Source organism: Pagrus major, chromosome 11, assembly GCF_040436345.1.
Source record: "Pagrus major chromosome 11, Pma_NU_1.0".
NCBI classification, from domain to species: Eukaryota; Metazoa; Chordata; class Actinopteri; order Spariformes; family Sparidae; genus Pagrus; species Pagrus major.
This window is the reverse complement of record NC_133225.1, coordinates 23270429-23286896: the sequence shown is the minus strand read 5'-3', so window position 1 is coordinate 23286896 and position 16468 is coordinate 23270429. Positions and strand designations below refer to the sequence as shown.

Sequence of the window (16468 nt, the reverse complement as noted above, 5' to 3'; positions counted from 1 at the left end):
TGTAGTTCAAAGCATTTTATTGCAATTTTTTTTATTTTTTTTTTTAGAAAAACAATACAAAATTCTGTAGCAACGGTCATAAATGTTGCCTTGAGTGAACTGCAATCATTCACATGGTACAGTAAAGTGCTTATTTTAAATCAAAATATTTTTTTGTACTTTAAAAAGGATGCATTTATTTCAGATTTCATCCCATGAACACAATGGGCTCGGGGTGATTCAGACAGTGTTAAAATCAGGTGTCAACCCTCCAAAGAAAAGATTGAAGACCGTATCAACAGACAGAATTAACCCCCACACCGTGTCCATGAAATAAACTATTATAAAACATTTGATCAATGTTGCTGGATTGTAAATGCTTTTGCCTGTGGGCTACATTCAAATTGTGGGGAGGTTGATGACGGGACTGTCCATTTGAATGAATGACTGAGTTTTAACACTTCCTTACTTCAAAATGACTTACAATATAAAAATTGCGAGGCTTAAGGATATCATTTTGTCCCCCTTCCCCCCCAATAAAAGGCAGTCCAAAAAGCTACTGCCATTTGACAAAAAGTAGAAATGGTCATGACCACGAAAACTCTTATTATACCGCTCAGGATATTACAGAGTATGGCCAAAGTCTGTGCGTATCTGAGTATCCAACCCTATCGAAAAAGTAGGGACCAACTTGTCTGATGCTCAAAAAAGGGAGAAAAAGGCAGAATACTGAAGGATATTGGTAATTTTGAAAACCCCAAGATTGCCTTGATCATCAGCGTAATGCTTTGAGATTACCGATAGCAAAGTAGTTTCCCAAATGGAGAACAGCTGCATACACAAATTCAAGTAAGTCTTATTATAAGACATAAAACCCCATAACTATGCATCTGTAGAAAGGTATTTTAGAACTATTACAGTGTCCTATTATCAGCATAATGGGTCCTTTGACACCAAGGGAGCCATTTCCAGAGTACCGTCGCTGCAGTGCTGGCAACAGGACATGGACAATCAGAAGTCTGCACTTCTCACTGCTAGGTGATGGATCACATGTTCAATATTGTGACTTGAACCCTCTTTGGTGAAATGGCTACAGTGTCGTGAGACCTCATCACCTGTCCATTACCTGTCAGTTTTAGAATGAGCTTAATGAACTTAATCTGAACAAAAAAAGAAAAGATTATTGCCAACTCTTACACATAAAAAAATAAAACTTAAACACTCGCCTTCGCTGGGCATGAACGCTCCAGATCATCTAAACTCTTTCCATCTCACCTCATTATACACCACATACTCTGAACTTTTAAAAACAGAAAACATAAAAAAAAACTAAAAAAAAAAAAAAAAGAAAAAGAAAACATCCGGTGTTTCACCTGAACTGAACAGCACCTGCATGAAAATTGCCATATAAAGAAAATAAAAGCTTATTAACAGCCATAAAAAAGGAAAAAAAAATATCAGTGTGGCACATTGACATGGAGTTTTCAAACATGAAAAATAAGGTAAACTTAATACAGCTACACGTCCGTGGAAGACTTTTTTTTGTTTTTCTTTTTGTGGAATGTTTTTCCTTTTTTTTTTTTTAAATGTTTCTTTTTTGAGAATTTTCAACTGCCCCTTATTTTATAATGTCATCATTTTCAAAAGGGCTGTCTCATCAGAAACAAGACAATGGTGAACCCTTGGAAGAAAAAAAAAAAAGATGATCCAGATAAATGTATTTAATCAATAAGTGACACTTGGGTCTCATTGGCCAAAATGTGCTTTTCAAACCCCTGGTTGGGTCTCTAACCATTACTGCCAAAATATTCAAAATTGTAATGCATAAACCGATTTGCAGAGGGGGAAAAAAAAAAAAAACAAGTTCCAGCTGTGGCGAGGGGACATGTCATGAATTCTTTACAAGTAACCGACCCAAGCCATTTAATTAGCTTGTACCAACATATCAGATAAACTTCGGAGCGAGCCCAGAAGTGTCATTTTGTGGTTGGCCCTGCATCATAACCCAAGTGCAATAGTTTAAATAATACTATTAGACTTGCCTGATGGTCACATATAAACACTGAAAGGTGTGGCCACTGATAATTCAGCATCTATGCTCATATAATAGACTGTATGAGTCGGTGCAACAGTAAGTAAGAAATGGCTGGCTGGGTACAGACAAACATTCGTTGCTCTGGGAGCAGTAAGTGCATGGCCACCAAGCTAGATGAGTGCGAGTTTTATCTCAGACATTTACAGAAGAGGCTCAGTGTTGAGGAATTTCTTAAATGGAGACCAAAAAAAAAAACAACAAAAAAAAAACAAAACAATCTTTGAAGTCCCCAGCCACATAATAATGGACCGCACCAGGCACGGACAGCATTGGCTTACAGCCCTTCCAACCCCTTATACTGAATCCCTTCGAGACAGGAACAGCCTTCATCTTGGCATATTGCATAAGCTTGTACGTATCTGCAGATGGGCCATTCATGCATATACATACAGGCAAAGAGAACATTCCAGATAACTTAATTCACAGTGGATCCAGTTGTAACGTGGGAGCAGCACAACAGGTTGTCCTTTGGTGTCTGAGCTTCGTTTTGAAGACAAGTGTTCTGATTTCTTCTAAACTGAGTTTTATGAAACAAAAGAACATAACTTAGAAAATACTTTTCTCTCTCCCCCTCTCCCTCTCCCTCTCCCCCCCCCTCTCCCAAATCATTAACTGGCCCTCCTCCCAAACCCTGACATGCACATGTGTGTGTGTTTGCTATATGCAGGCCCTGGGCTGATGTGCTTCAGAAGTGCTGCAGAAGGGCAGAAGGCATTTAGAGAAAAGGGCTGCGAGGAGCATCACCCGTTACAGCGAGGCAATAGAGCCTGAATGGCAGAGGAGCCGAGGCCAGCTAGAGTCAGAGAGAAGGGCCAGGTCTGGAGAGGGAGAGTCTCGGGGCAGTCTTAGATCTGGACTTGAATCTTAACGGAAGGTCGGAGGTCAGGGTTGACAAAGTTCAGGCACAGTCTCCCACAATAACGAGAGGGGCCAAAAGCTGACGAAGCTCTGCAGCAGAGACGGGCCCTCCCTTGGGCTGGCTGCCTCGCTGCCTGCGCTTGGCCAGCTTGGAGTTGGAAGGAGGAGAGAGTCTCATAGAAGAGCCAGTAGCTGTAATGACAAACGGGACTTCCTGCTGCTGCTGGTCTTCCATGCCATCCTGTTCAGCCAGCTGTCGGTTCACAGCCATGGCCTTGTCAGCAAAGAATGTCAGATCCCTGGCATTGCTGGATCTAATGGACAAGATCAGAGACAAAAATAGTTGAATTAAATCAAACTTGTAAATACTTCAGACTAAAGGTTCCAAGGGGATATACTCTTAAATGGCAACTGTAAACTAAAGTTTTCTCACCTTTGATGCAAGATGGAGGTCGGCAGAGTATCATATGCACCCTGAATAAAAAAAAAAGAAATTAAAAAAAAAAGAAATTAATTACTTCTAAACCTCAACTAATACCCAAACAAAGAATTCAGAGATGTGGAGAAGAAGCTTGCCGATTAGAAGACTTACCCCCTGCACCCAGGGGTGCTGCAGCACCTGGCTGGCACTCAGGCGGTTTTTGGCGTCCCGAACAAGAAGTTTGGATATTAGGTCTTTGGCACTTGAGGAGATGTGAGCCCAGTCTTTCTCTGGAAACTCGTATTTTCCTTCCTGGATACTCTCAAACAAAGTGTTCTAGAAATGGACATAAAAACATTTAGTTAAGCTGACCTTGATGAGAATATACACTGTTTAAGTCTCAATAATGTCCAGTGCAATGTGTCAAATTCTCACCTGGCAGGTGTGGCAGGGTTCCCCTAATTCCCAGCCACAGCCACCACCACAGCGGCCTACGAAGGGTGGGTAGCCACTCAGCATGATGTAAAGGATGACTCCAAGGCTCCACAGGTCACAGCGCTTGTCATAAATTGTGGCCTCCTCACTGAAGGCCTCAACCACCTCAGGTGCCATGTACTCTGCTGAGCCACACTGAGACAAAAAGGAAACAAAGAAAGTGTGTCAGCCCCAGGGATGACAAGCAGAAAGCAGCAACTATAGCAGAAAAAGAAACACAAGCCTCTCTTGGCTGAAGCCCCACATTCCTTCACTCAGCTGATACCTCGTGGTTGTAAGTGTTAAGGCTTGGGGCCCTCTCTTGGGCTGTGCAGTGCAGTGGGGGCAGCCTATGTGATAGTCACATGCTGATCTGTAGCGATGGGTTCATTTAAAATGTGCTATTCAACATTTCTCAATGCATACAGGATACGTAAGTAGGAACACCGTGTACAATTACATAGAGAGCAGAGGGAGGGAGGGCAATGTTATAATGAAGCGGGCTAGTGTGGGTAGGCAGGCAGCAGAAGTGAGTCACTGCTTTGACCATCCAGCTGCACACAAGCCAGGCAAAATGGGCTGAGGCCAATGGAAGGTTCAGCTCTGACGGTGCCCTGTTATGTAGCTAAGAAGGAAATTAGGCCAAACACTGAGCAGGGCAAAGAGGATTGGTTGTCCAGAGCCACAGACTGGGCTGAACCCTCGTCTGTTATGTAACTTGGAAACACAAACACCAAATGCCGTTTTAATACTATAGGAACAGAAAAGAGGAGCAGGTCGCTAGTTCAGCAGGACACGTAGAGCTTTGTGGAAAAGACGATTCATTGTTGCCTCTTGAACAACTTTGGATTAAAGCTGTTCCGTGTCAAAGTTCTTGGAGATTTCTAGAGGTTGTCCTAAATAGACGACTGGTATGAGAACCTGCTCTTAGAATACCTGTTAATCTGCCCTTTTCCCAATCAGTTTTTCTTAGTCTAGTAGCCCACAGCAAAACATGCCATCATTAAGAGGCCTGTAGTCTGGCAAACCATCTGTAGGCCAGCGTGTTTACATTGAGCAGGCCTCTATTGTGTCCCAGTACCCTATCCCAGCTGTCTCTTAACTCCTCCTCCACCCTGCTGCACCCTTATGTAATGAAATTTGCTGCACAGGAATCGTCTCAGACAAAGCTGCTTCTGTCGGAGAGAAAACCCCAACCCCCACGTTTCCACCAACAACATCATGATGTCTGGGGTGACTGCCTCCACAGACAAGCCCCGAGGATTCAGGCCAAATGCAGCTGCCACAGAAATAAAAGGGATATTTTTGCCCACCAAGGTGCCCTAACAGTGAAAGGCGATGTGATAGCTGCGCTATCATAAAACCATTGAGGCTTATCTGGTTTCAAACACACTGCCAATCAAAAGACAGTCAGGATAAAAGATAACCACGGCTGCTTGAAACTGCCAGCTCTGTGATAAGAGCCAGAGCCTCAATCTAAAAATCACATTTGTTCTTCCTGTGCTGCTGCTGCAAACACCTTCTGAACTTGCATCAGTCACATCCTCCTCAAACCTTCCTGTAAGCTGCAGATAGTTGTTAATCAGCTGCTGTTACCACAGGCTTTGTTGGTATTGCAACCTGGGGCTTTCCTGAAACCATGTGACTAGTCAGACCATACCGACATCACTGATGACACACACCTCTGCTGTTTGTAAACTACAGGATTATCTGAAGAGGCTTACAGTGATCAGACCTGTTCTGTCGTCATACAGCTGCAGCACCTGCATCTATGACAAGAATAACAGGGACACTTCCTTGATTTTGTTTTTAACTGCCCACGCTGCTCATGTGCAGTGTCTTCACGTTGTAGAGCCTAACTGCTACACATGAACACTGACATTTGAACAGTCAGATTTTTTTTCATGCCAAGCAGACAGGCAGCCACATGTGCAGATTTCCTAGTAGGCTAAAATTAGCCTTTTCTTAGAAAGGTCCCACTCCTCTGTGGTCCAGCTGGTTCTAGTTTGTAGTAGAGAGCATACAGACACATCCACTGTAAACTTAAACACTCAAACAACCCTTAGACGTTTATTAAATGTATTCATTTGGATCAGATTCAGGAACATACGCAGCGAGTACAAAACCACATGATATTGTGCAACAGCAACTGTAGGAATGTGGGGGCTGGGTGAGAGTGCCAACAGTGAGATGAAAATCAGATAACATTGTTCCTGTGATCAAGGCAAAGAAAACAAGCAGAGCGCATGAGCAGACGGGCCGTTTGTCCCTCCCAGTTACCCTCCCCCTCCCACTGGTCTAGCCAATCACATCTCAGTTGCTAGGTATATGGGCAAAGACTAAAATTTCTAGAACAAGCCTTATGCACAGCCTTTGTATAAAGAACATAAAGAAAGCGCAGACCAGCACAAGCAGGGTTGGGGCCAGTGGGCGGAGACTGAGCAGAAAGAGAGGGTGGATGTTTTTCTCATACCACAGAGGGAGAAAAGGGAAATGAGAGAGTTGGTGTGTTTTGATCTCATTGTAACTTCTTTCCACCATTGGACATGGCCTTGTTAAAGTCACAATGTGTTCCCTGCAGACTTATTACACTACAAGGCTATTACATTGTGTCCTCAGGCATCAACTTTTTTCCACTGAATTCTTTGCATTGCATCACATCATGTCTTGTGGTTTTGTAGAAACATTCCTTCCACAACAAAACTTGATATAAAAAGGGTAGGGAAGCAGGCCATATTCAATAATAAAAAAAACAAGGAGACCTATGAATAGTCCCCTCACTGCAGACACATACAGGCCAATGTAGACTAAACACGAGGCACCTCGTGGCCCCACAACCATCTCCCCTTCAAATAGTCCAGGGATGGGCTCCAGTGTAGGGGAACCCCCTCACCCACCACTACATTCCTGCACTATCCTTCACCTGCTCCAGTCCATCTATTTAGCCCCTCAGACAGCATGTGTTGACACAAGACGAAAGCTTGCTAGCTCAACTCTACCATTCCTCTTTGAGGTTGCAAGGGTCCACTTTTCTGGCCGCTCAGATGATTTGTGTTGTGACGACAGCAAGGGAGTTAAACAATCATAACCCCAAACTGGCGGATATCTATCCATGTGTTGCTGATACTGTAGCATGATAAGGAAAGGCAAAAGCTGCCAGCTTGGGACATTCAGGAAACAATCCACGTCATTTCAGAGAAACTGCCCAACACTGAACTACTTTAACCTCAAAACAACATTTTCTCTCTTCCAATCAGCTCGCTGTCCTGCAGCTAACACCACTGAGGATTGCCCTATAGGCAACCAGCCAGTTTGACTATAAAGATATTGTTTTACAGCCTGCTTATCCACAACAAGGACATAAAAACCACTGTACAGGGAAATGTGACCAAGATGGATGGTATGACAGATTAATCTCCTTGCTCTCAATAGCTATACCCATAAATTGTTAACATGCATTTCCCTTCACCCTTCCCCTAGCAGTGTCCCATTACCATTTCTAAAATGTTCTCAACTGCTTGGCGAACAAGGAGTGCAATATGCAGGTGGACTTACAGGGGTGAGGAGCTCAGGGGTGGAGATGGGTGAGCTGTCGCTGTTCAGCTTGATCCCACTGCCCAAGTCAAAGTCACAGATCTTGACTGGGGAAATCTGACAACGATACAAGAATAATTCAAATTAATCTACATTTCATCATCTTCTCATATCATATGTGTGGGATATCTACAGTACTTGTGGGACCAAAAATTTCCACTATCATTTATCAGTACCACGGTTCATATCACCATCTTGCAGCAAGTTAACAAACTTTATTACTACATTGGTTGCACTTTGGACTAATTAGGCTCATATGTTTACAGTAAACTCACCTTGTCGGCACGCTCACAGAGAATGTTTTCAGGCTTCAGGTCTCTATGTGCCATTCCTGGGGGAAAAAAAATAAAAATAAATCAGCCACAGGTTTGTAGTAAGATCTGACCACTGTCATGATCAAGGAAACTTGTTTTTTTATCATCATATCAATCACTACAACGAGCAAGCCATTTTGTACAGTTCCAATAAATGTAAAAATAGGGTCTTCTGTCTCCTGAGCAATGTTTAATTTTAGCTTCTGAGATATGGTGTCAAATCCAAATTACTGAACTTAATCCTATGTCATGGTACGCATATACCCATGGGGTTGTTACGCCTTTTTGGTGATCATGAGTAATTATTGTATATATGGTCTTACCCTTGTTATGCAGAAAATCTAGAGCGCTGGCGATGTCCTGCACGACAACACTGGCTTCCTGCTCACTGAAATGGCGTCTCTTGTGAATTTGTGCCAAGATTGACCCTAATACAGGGGAAAATGAGAGTATATGAGCTCCATGTACCACGACATACTTGGATGAATGCCTTCCCACACACAGACACAAACAACTGGCTAACACTAGAGACCATGCACATGCATTACAGGAATGTTTAAAAATAAACAAAGGGATCGGATGCAGGCATCCTGCAGCAGCTATAATTCACCAACCTCCTCTAAGCTTTTCAAACACCAGGTAGAACTTGTCTTCCTCCTCGAAGAACTCCACCAGCTCTAGGATGTTACTTTAGACAAGAAAAGAGCATTATGAGCCAGTGATAAGAGTCATCTAGTATACATTTAATGAAAATTGTGTGTGATTTCAGCACTATGGTGTCAATACAATGTGATTCGGCACAAATAGGATCAGTCAGTTTGGGTACTGTTCTCATACATTCATCAGATAGCATTACTGTGGTTGGTCATGACAGAAGGACATTACCTGTGGCCCTGGCACTGATAGAGCATCTCAACCTCACGGAAGACTCTGCTGCGGCTGTGACCTGGTCTTTTCTCGATGATCTGGAACAGAACATTACAGTTCAGTCAGATTATCTAAAAATAGCGTAAACAAATAAGGGCTGACTTTCGTGTTTTTCACAGGAGTTGGATGGAGGACAATTGTGAAAGTGCTCTGATGGTAGAGGAAAAATTCAACCCGCCTGAGAGAGTTAATATCTGGGTAAAGGCCGTCCCCTTCCACTGCGCCACAAAACCCCACCCGTGGCTGTGTTTACTGTAGCATAGATTATATATTCCATACACAGAGCCCTGTAGCTGGTTTCCTCCAGAACTGCATTTTCCCTGTTGTCCTACCTTTATCCCACCCTGTGACACACTTGCCAAGTTTAACCTACTTTCAGTGCAGCATGCCAAAGCAGAGATAGAACAGAGTGAGAATGAATCAAGTCACAGCAGCTCTATATTAAGCAGTCATGTGTGACCCATATTTAAATCTTAAGTGCTCTTAAGGAGCCATGAGCATTCCTTTGAAACATCCCATGAGTTAATCCAAAAACTGTTTACGATAACAACAAAAAAATGCTCTCTAAATATAACTGTGCTGCCTGGAACTAAACCACTGAGGGGCCACCAGCTGCACGATGCCCTGCCAAGAGAGACAGAAAGACAGACTGCTGACACCAAAGCAAAAGGCCTGAATTTTCCAGCCCTGGTTAGTTATTGTCTGCTTGGGAGGCTGTGCATGTTTCTCTTCCTGGTAGCTGGATTACAGCTGCTATTGAAGCCCAGTGGGGCCAGAGTTGCAGTGTGTGTCTAGGATTAATGCACAGACAAGAGGCCTGTGAGCAGTCCAAAGCCTCTGCGCTGTTCCAGTCTGAGTCAGCAGCACAAACAGCCCCCACTCAGTTCACTTTTTCGCTGGATCACTACACAAACCTCCCACTCTGATAATGACATGTGCAGATAAATGCATATCAACATAAACTGGATGGCAGTTATTTGGGATGAACTGATTTATGGTTGTTTATCCATATCCCAGCAGCCTGCTGCAAAACAAGGCCCCACTAAGTCACACTGCAGGTTCAAACATCAACCCAGGGTTGTGAAATAGTACCTTTAAGGCAAAGGATATGTTGGGAAACCAGGGCACTGCACAGCCCTCTGCTTGTCCTTGCTGCTCTAAGGCTTTTGTTACAATTGCAACACAAGGAGCCTACACAACTCACCCCAGCCTGGAGGGGGAGGGGCGAGACTGGACATCTGGCAGGAGCAGTCTGAGCCCCCTCCGACTCCTAAATGACCTCCAATAAGTACCGACCCTAGTGCCTCCTCCCCCAGGACTGTCAAGTCCCAAGGGACCTACCAAACCATCCCAGTGTAAACAATACTAAAAGATCATGGTCATATGACCGACTCAGTGCTCAAATTCCTCTGAAATAATAATGCAGGCTATGGACACTTGCTCCACTGGGGAACCACTCTTTAACTGCCACTTTGGTTCAAACTTCAACAGAATTAAACTGCAAACAGGCTTTAATTAGAAGTTAAAAATAGCGCATCGTTCACGCACATTGTCCCAATGGGATTAGTACGTGAGGGGCCAAGAATTTCTAAAGAAAAACAAGCCCCAGTTCTACTTTTCTACACTTCAGCAAAGAAAAAGATTTCACAATGTTTTGTTCCTTAAAATGAGGAAATGAGAATTGTATTTAAAGCTAAAAAAGGGAAGTCCCAAGGAGTCAAGACATGTATTAACAAGTCCACACCCCATATGGAGAGGAAAAGGGGAAAAAAACAAAAGTACAACTGTACTGAGCGAGAAGGAGAACAAAGCAGTGTAAACACCCTGGGTCATAACTCTCACCCAGTACACCCCTCCTCCTCTCTGTGGGTTTTTTGTTTTGGCACAGTATCCAGTACACAATGTTCTCACTAAGAGCGTCCTCTGTAGGCAATAGGAGTAAAGAAAAGGGGTGGGTATATCCCTCCCAGCTCTCTGATAGGCTGGCCAAGTAGAAAAACATTGAGGGGAGGGGCCTGCTAACAGCCTCTAGTGTTACACACTCAAAGAAAAAAAAAAAAAAGGGAAAAAAAGCACAGCAGTAGCACAACACAGATGAGAGTCTGCAGACATCCGCTAAAGAGCTGAACTAAAAGGAAAAAAAGAAAAAGAAACATCCTGCCCCGGGATCAGAACTTTCCTCAATAAGATTCTATAGAATGACCAGTGACAAAACGGCAACATGAACACTATGACCCACATCCTGTAGCCTGTCTTTTCCCATTGACCTCTTCAATGGTATATAACAACATCTCTATATTCATCACTAGCCATGGTACCCCTCACAGACAGCTCAAGTGTTATGTAGCAACCACGACATTCACAGACTCCTGAGAAAGGAGCGGCGACTTGCAGGAAACAAGACAACATGCATTATGCTAATGTTTTCAAATATATTACAGTCATCCATTAAGTGTTTGTGAGTGTCTGTTGGCTTACCTTTACAGCATATTCTTTGTTGGTGATGAGGTTGATGCATGTTTGCACTCTGGCATAAGCGCCCTCTCCTAGTACCTCTTCCTGCAGTCTGTAGACATCTGTGGCACAGAGTTAACAAGTTAAGAAAATACTCCTTATGAAGGAGCAGAATCTTTTCTAGTCTGTAATGACAATTCTTTATAAACAGCAAAAATAATGATACTGGAAATAAAAAGCTTTTACCCTCAAATCGTCCAGAGAAACTGTCAGTTGCCCGGCAACGCTTTTTCTTCTTGTTTCTCTTCTTGGCATCGGGAATGTCAATAGGCTGGCTGGAAGGCATGTCTGTAAAAACAGGAGTGCCTACATAATTATCTGCTAGTTGGTAAATAACCAAAACAAGCTCAAAGAAAGCACTAAAGGGGAAAACAAAGTTTAGAGGGCAATCACAATGTTTTTGTTGAGTGTAAATAGTACATTTCTGCCAAATTGGAGAAGGCATTGCATGGACAGAACTCAGATAACACAGTTACAGTTTTCAAGACACTCAACTTGAAATACTCACCATGTCTTGGGGAGGAATCAAAATTAAATGACGAATCAATAAGATGGGATCCATTTTTAGTGAAGTCGTCAGAGTCAAAGGGATTTTGCCCCTGGGGAGTACAATAAAAACGTGTTTGTTAAGGTATCTTATCAATGAACTATTTAGCTGAGACCATCAACTGTTAATCATAACTGATTAGAACCCTCCTTATCTCCCTTCCTGCAACCATAAACTGAGATGGGCTGGAAGCAGTACATCAGCTGATGGGCAGAAGATATTACATAAATCATGAATGTCTGATTCATAGACACCAAATAATCCAAATAAGTATATTGCTGAATATGAATGCAAGAGCCATGTTGTCCGCAACAGCTCTTCACCTACAGGATATAATTCCATTAGCTGAAAACCCACGTGACATCAGGCCACACAGCATGCGTCAGCCATACGTGTTTATATATAGCAAGGTGAGGTCCTCTCATACATGATGACTAATGTGCTCTGATTAGAGAGACTTCCCAAAAGGCATGATTAGCATTTATACATGTCCCCTCAACACATCTCAAGCTCACCTTGAACGAGCGGTGGAATCCAGTGACTTCGGTGATCTTGTTTTGAACCATTTTGCTTCGATTTGGGGCGATTTTTGGTGGGTGTGCGGCGGCGGCAGTGGTTTTGTTTTGGGAAATCAATTTGCTTCTTCTCCGAAACAGAAAGTCGTTTCAGAGAGAGTGCAAGTGATCACACTGTGCTGGCTGGTGAGCTTGCTGCGGCGCTTTAAACGGGAGCCCTGTGGACAATAACACAAAACACAACCTATAAATGCCAGAATAAAAATCTGAGATGCCGACGTGCAATCACCAGCGTTTAAATGAAAGCCCAACAGAACAATATCGGACCGTGGCAGATTTGCGTTAGCTTCCATTCGTCACATGTTCATGAGGCAACAACAACAATAATAAACGCAGTGCAACAACAGCAACAGCTAACTGCAACAACCACGCACGTTTAGCTAGTTAGAGCCATTCAAGTAAGCAAATGTAAGAATATAAACACATACAGAAACTCAGAACAATGCTGCAGTCTGGGCTAGGATGAGTCGATATGTCAGAAAAGCCCTGATGTTTTCAGTTTAGCAGTCAGCGGCCGCTACAATAGCCGCAGGGAGGCTAACAGCTTAGCTAACATTAGCACGCTGCTCGCGAGGCATAACGGTCAACTAGCGAGCACTGGTCTCGCGCGCTGACCGCCCGTTATGACAGATTTAAATGTAACGTCAAATGTTAGCCACAGTTAGCAACAAATGCAACATTGCTGTAGGGGTGCGGACCAAATGGGTAAATTCGCCATTTCGAAACAGCCAACAAAAAATAGACGGAGCAACTTAAATGAAATCCAAAGCAATTTGTTTTCACTCACCCCGTTGTTAATTTTACAGCTCCAGTGTTAGCGTCGTTGTTTGACCCACTGCTTCGAAAGCCGCAGAGGACGGTCGTAGGGGGGGATACGCCTGATAGAAAGTGCGTGGAAGGTGGCTAACCAGCAACAGCGCACATGCTTTTATAATCTCCCCGCTGACTCCTCCTTGTCTCCTCCCTCCTCGGGACTGCATCAACACACTGGTTGGATCATGTGTTTTCTAGAAACGGATATGGCGGCTAGGTCCCATTTCGTTTCACGGCCACAACTTCACTACTTTTCAAGGTAAGAAGCGTAAACAGCTACCAAAAGTAGTGTAAGAGACCAAAAAAAGAGAAAGACATACGTTGACGAGGTTTGTCTTTTAATTAGTTTAATGTCGTCTGAGGTGAGATTCAGAACACATTTTAGGGAACAAGATTGATAAAACGCACGAAATGGTATGCGGCCGGTGCGCTCTGTTTTGACTCGGGGGCCACACGTTCATGAAGGAACGAAACGGCGAGTACGTGCGCATCGGCACAAAGAAGACCCACGGCTGTTTTCATGACAGAGATGAGGGTCTCAATGGAGGTGGAGAGGAATGGGACCAGTACAGCATGTACACAGTCCAGATCCACCAGTTTAATCCATGCCGTGCAGTAAAATTCACACAACTTTATTTTTAGTACACGTTTCTCTTGTCTCAAACATGTCAGGCTAAAATGTGTATGAAATCATGCACAAGACAACTGCAATATTTATGTTTGATGCAGCAGTGCAGCCACAGTGATATTTAGTCTTGGGTTTGAATTTTTATATGTAAAAATATTATGTAACTTTAATGTAGAGCTGCGACATACAGAATGAATATGCGCAGTGTGCAAAGTACCCAGAAGTCATACTTGAGTAAAAGTAAAGATATTGTGTTAAATTAATACTTAAGGTGACCCATGCTAATAGGACTTGAGATTAAGTATCTGGTAATAAATATATTTAAAGGGTCATGCTGTCGTTTTGGAGAAGAAATTCAAAGTCAGAATATTAATATTTACAATATTAATGAGGTAATAATACAAACTCAGAAATATTTATTTTTTCTGAACTGAATAAACAAGCTGTTCTCAGAGGAAAATAACGTCCCAGAACACTGTTCGAAGCTAGAAACGTGGCAGGGTCCGCCACGTGTAAACAAAGTAAAACAGTATGAAATTGTGAGGTTGGTTCGTTTATTCAGTTTATTCAGTCATGAAAACAAAAAGAGTTTGTTTATTAGTTTGTTTAGGCTTAAAAGCCAATGAAGATCTTTCTCTTCTAAATAAACTGCATTCCCCCAAACTACATAGTGCACCTTTAAGTATTACTAATTACTTGAGTATACTCAAGTATACCAAAGTAAATGTACTTTGTTATGTTCCCTCACTGGTGTGTGTGATACTGTCAGAAGGTCTGTAAGATGATTTTTTCCAACCTTAAAGCTACTTAAAAAACTTGTAAATGTAACCCCAATCAGCATCAGCATGACAATCAGCACCTTTGGCTGTTTTGATGACAGAGATGAGGATCTCAATGGAGGTGGAGAGGGATGGGACCAGTGCAACATGTAGACAGACCAGATCCACCAGTTTACACTGTGACAGAGGTGAAATCATGATAATAGGCTAACTGCTTCTGCTGCTGTCACTGGACGTCAACGCCACATTATAGGGAGGAGATTGAACATGAAAGAGTAATTTGTCAGCTTTGTGCTATGTTGTACATAAACAATAAGTGCAAGCGCACACGCACCACCCTTCTCCCTGTTTGTGTGGCTCAGAAATGGAAAAATTTGCATCTATAATGCCATAAACGTCAGAGTCACAACCAGTAATGAATGGCCATGGCCAGATGGGTGTTCAAAGAAATCCCCTGTCTGAGTCACTGCACGCAGTTAACTACTCATACTGGAGCAATGACATGACCTCAGCTGTTAGGGCATTTCAGTATCACAGTATCATAGGCCATACAAACACAGTGAAACACACATGCAATCTAGAGGAAAGTTTCAGATGTTGGCTCTTTTTTACAAACACAGTAAATGTATCAAAGGAGAAAAAGACTTTGCTACAAGTAAAAGTCCTGCAATCAACATTTTACAAAAGTACGAGTTAAAAAGTATTCATCAAAAATTTTACTTTCAGTATCAAAAACTAAAAGTACTCAGTGTTAAAAGTCAGTGTTATTTTGTAATACTGGGATGTTTTGGGTGATTACTGTGATTACTTTACTTTTTTATATACTATTGGGTCATTTAATCTATATAAAAAAAACAGTGAAAGAGTGTAACTAAGTACATTAATATATAAGGACAAGTTTGAAACAACAACTACATACCACAGAATCTGTCTTGTTAAAAGGACCCAAAAGCCATCCTTGAATGAAAGTAAAAAAGTCATGTTAAACAATTACTTTGGTGAAAGGGTAAGTCACCCAATATGAATACTACTTGAGTACAAGTCTTAAAGTATCTGATATAAAATGTACGCACATTGCATATATGTATTTACTCAGTATCAAAAGTATACTTGTATATGCTTGTGTGTATACATTGTATACCAGTGATGGAATGTAACTAAGTACATTTGCTCAAGTACTTAAGTACAACTTTTAGGTACTTGTTCTTTACTTTTTACTCACCAACTCCAAAGTTGGACTGGTATTGATGTTTGGTGTCATGCCCAGTAAATTTAAAATGATAAAAGTGTGGATTTGTTGTACACTGACTGAGAAAAACAGTATAAAATGACAATTAAAAGCACACACTTTCATCCAATGACTTTTACCAATTCACTTTTACCAAAGTATTATTTTAACACAATATCTTTACTTTTACTCAGGTATGACTTTTGGGTAGAAAAGAAATCTGTTACTACAACTGTCAGATAAATGTAGTGGAGTAAAAAGTACAACATTTCCTTCTGAAATGTTGTGAAATATAAAGTAGCATAAAATGGAAGTACCTCAGTATCTGAGTAAATGCACTTAGTTACCGTCACCACTGGATACAACTAGGAAATAATCTCCAATATTTAGATTTTTATTAGACTAACTGTGATGGATTTAAAGTATCTTTGCTTTAGAAAAGTTTTCAATTTTGAAACCTTTCTTTTGTACCCAAAAGTCATACTTGAGTAAAAGTAAAGATATTGTGTTAAAATAAACTTATAACGTAGCTACATACATGGAAAATGCACTCAAAACACACAAAATTCTCATCATAATGCACAGAAATAATTTGGATTTTAGGTGCGGTAACTGACAAGGGAGCTGAGCACAATAGCTAGTTGCAGCCCCTCACCTTTTGCGACATGTGAGAAGGCGGACGCACACGGCACGTTTTGGAGCCTGATGAGGAGGTGGTTGTC

The 16468-nt window shown here is 42.1% G+C and overlaps 1 protein-coding gene across 1 annotated transcript; it reads right to left on the bottom strand.

Annotated features, from left to right (window-relative positions):
• Window positions 1–13203, bottom strand: mknk2b (MAPK interacting serine/threonine kinase 2b). The gene is made up of 14 exons (XM_073476872.1): window positions 13086–13203; window positions 12239–12456; window positions 11685–11775; window positions 11363–11464; window positions 11141–11238; window positions 8621–8700; window positions 8350–8423; window positions 8059–8163; window positions 7697–7752; window positions 7383–7478; window positions 3789–3983; window positions 3525–3689; window positions 3366–3406; window positions 1–3246 (listed from the first exon to the last, which is right to left on the bottom strand). Exons 2-14 carry the CDS (start codon window positions 12287–12289, stop codon window positions 2973–2975), a joined length of 1428 nt encoding a protein of 475 aa, XP_073332973.1. The 5' UTR covers window positions 12290–12456; window positions 13086–13203; the 3' UTR covers window positions 1–2972.
• Between the last annotated feature and the right edge of the window lie 3265 nt (window positions 13204–16468).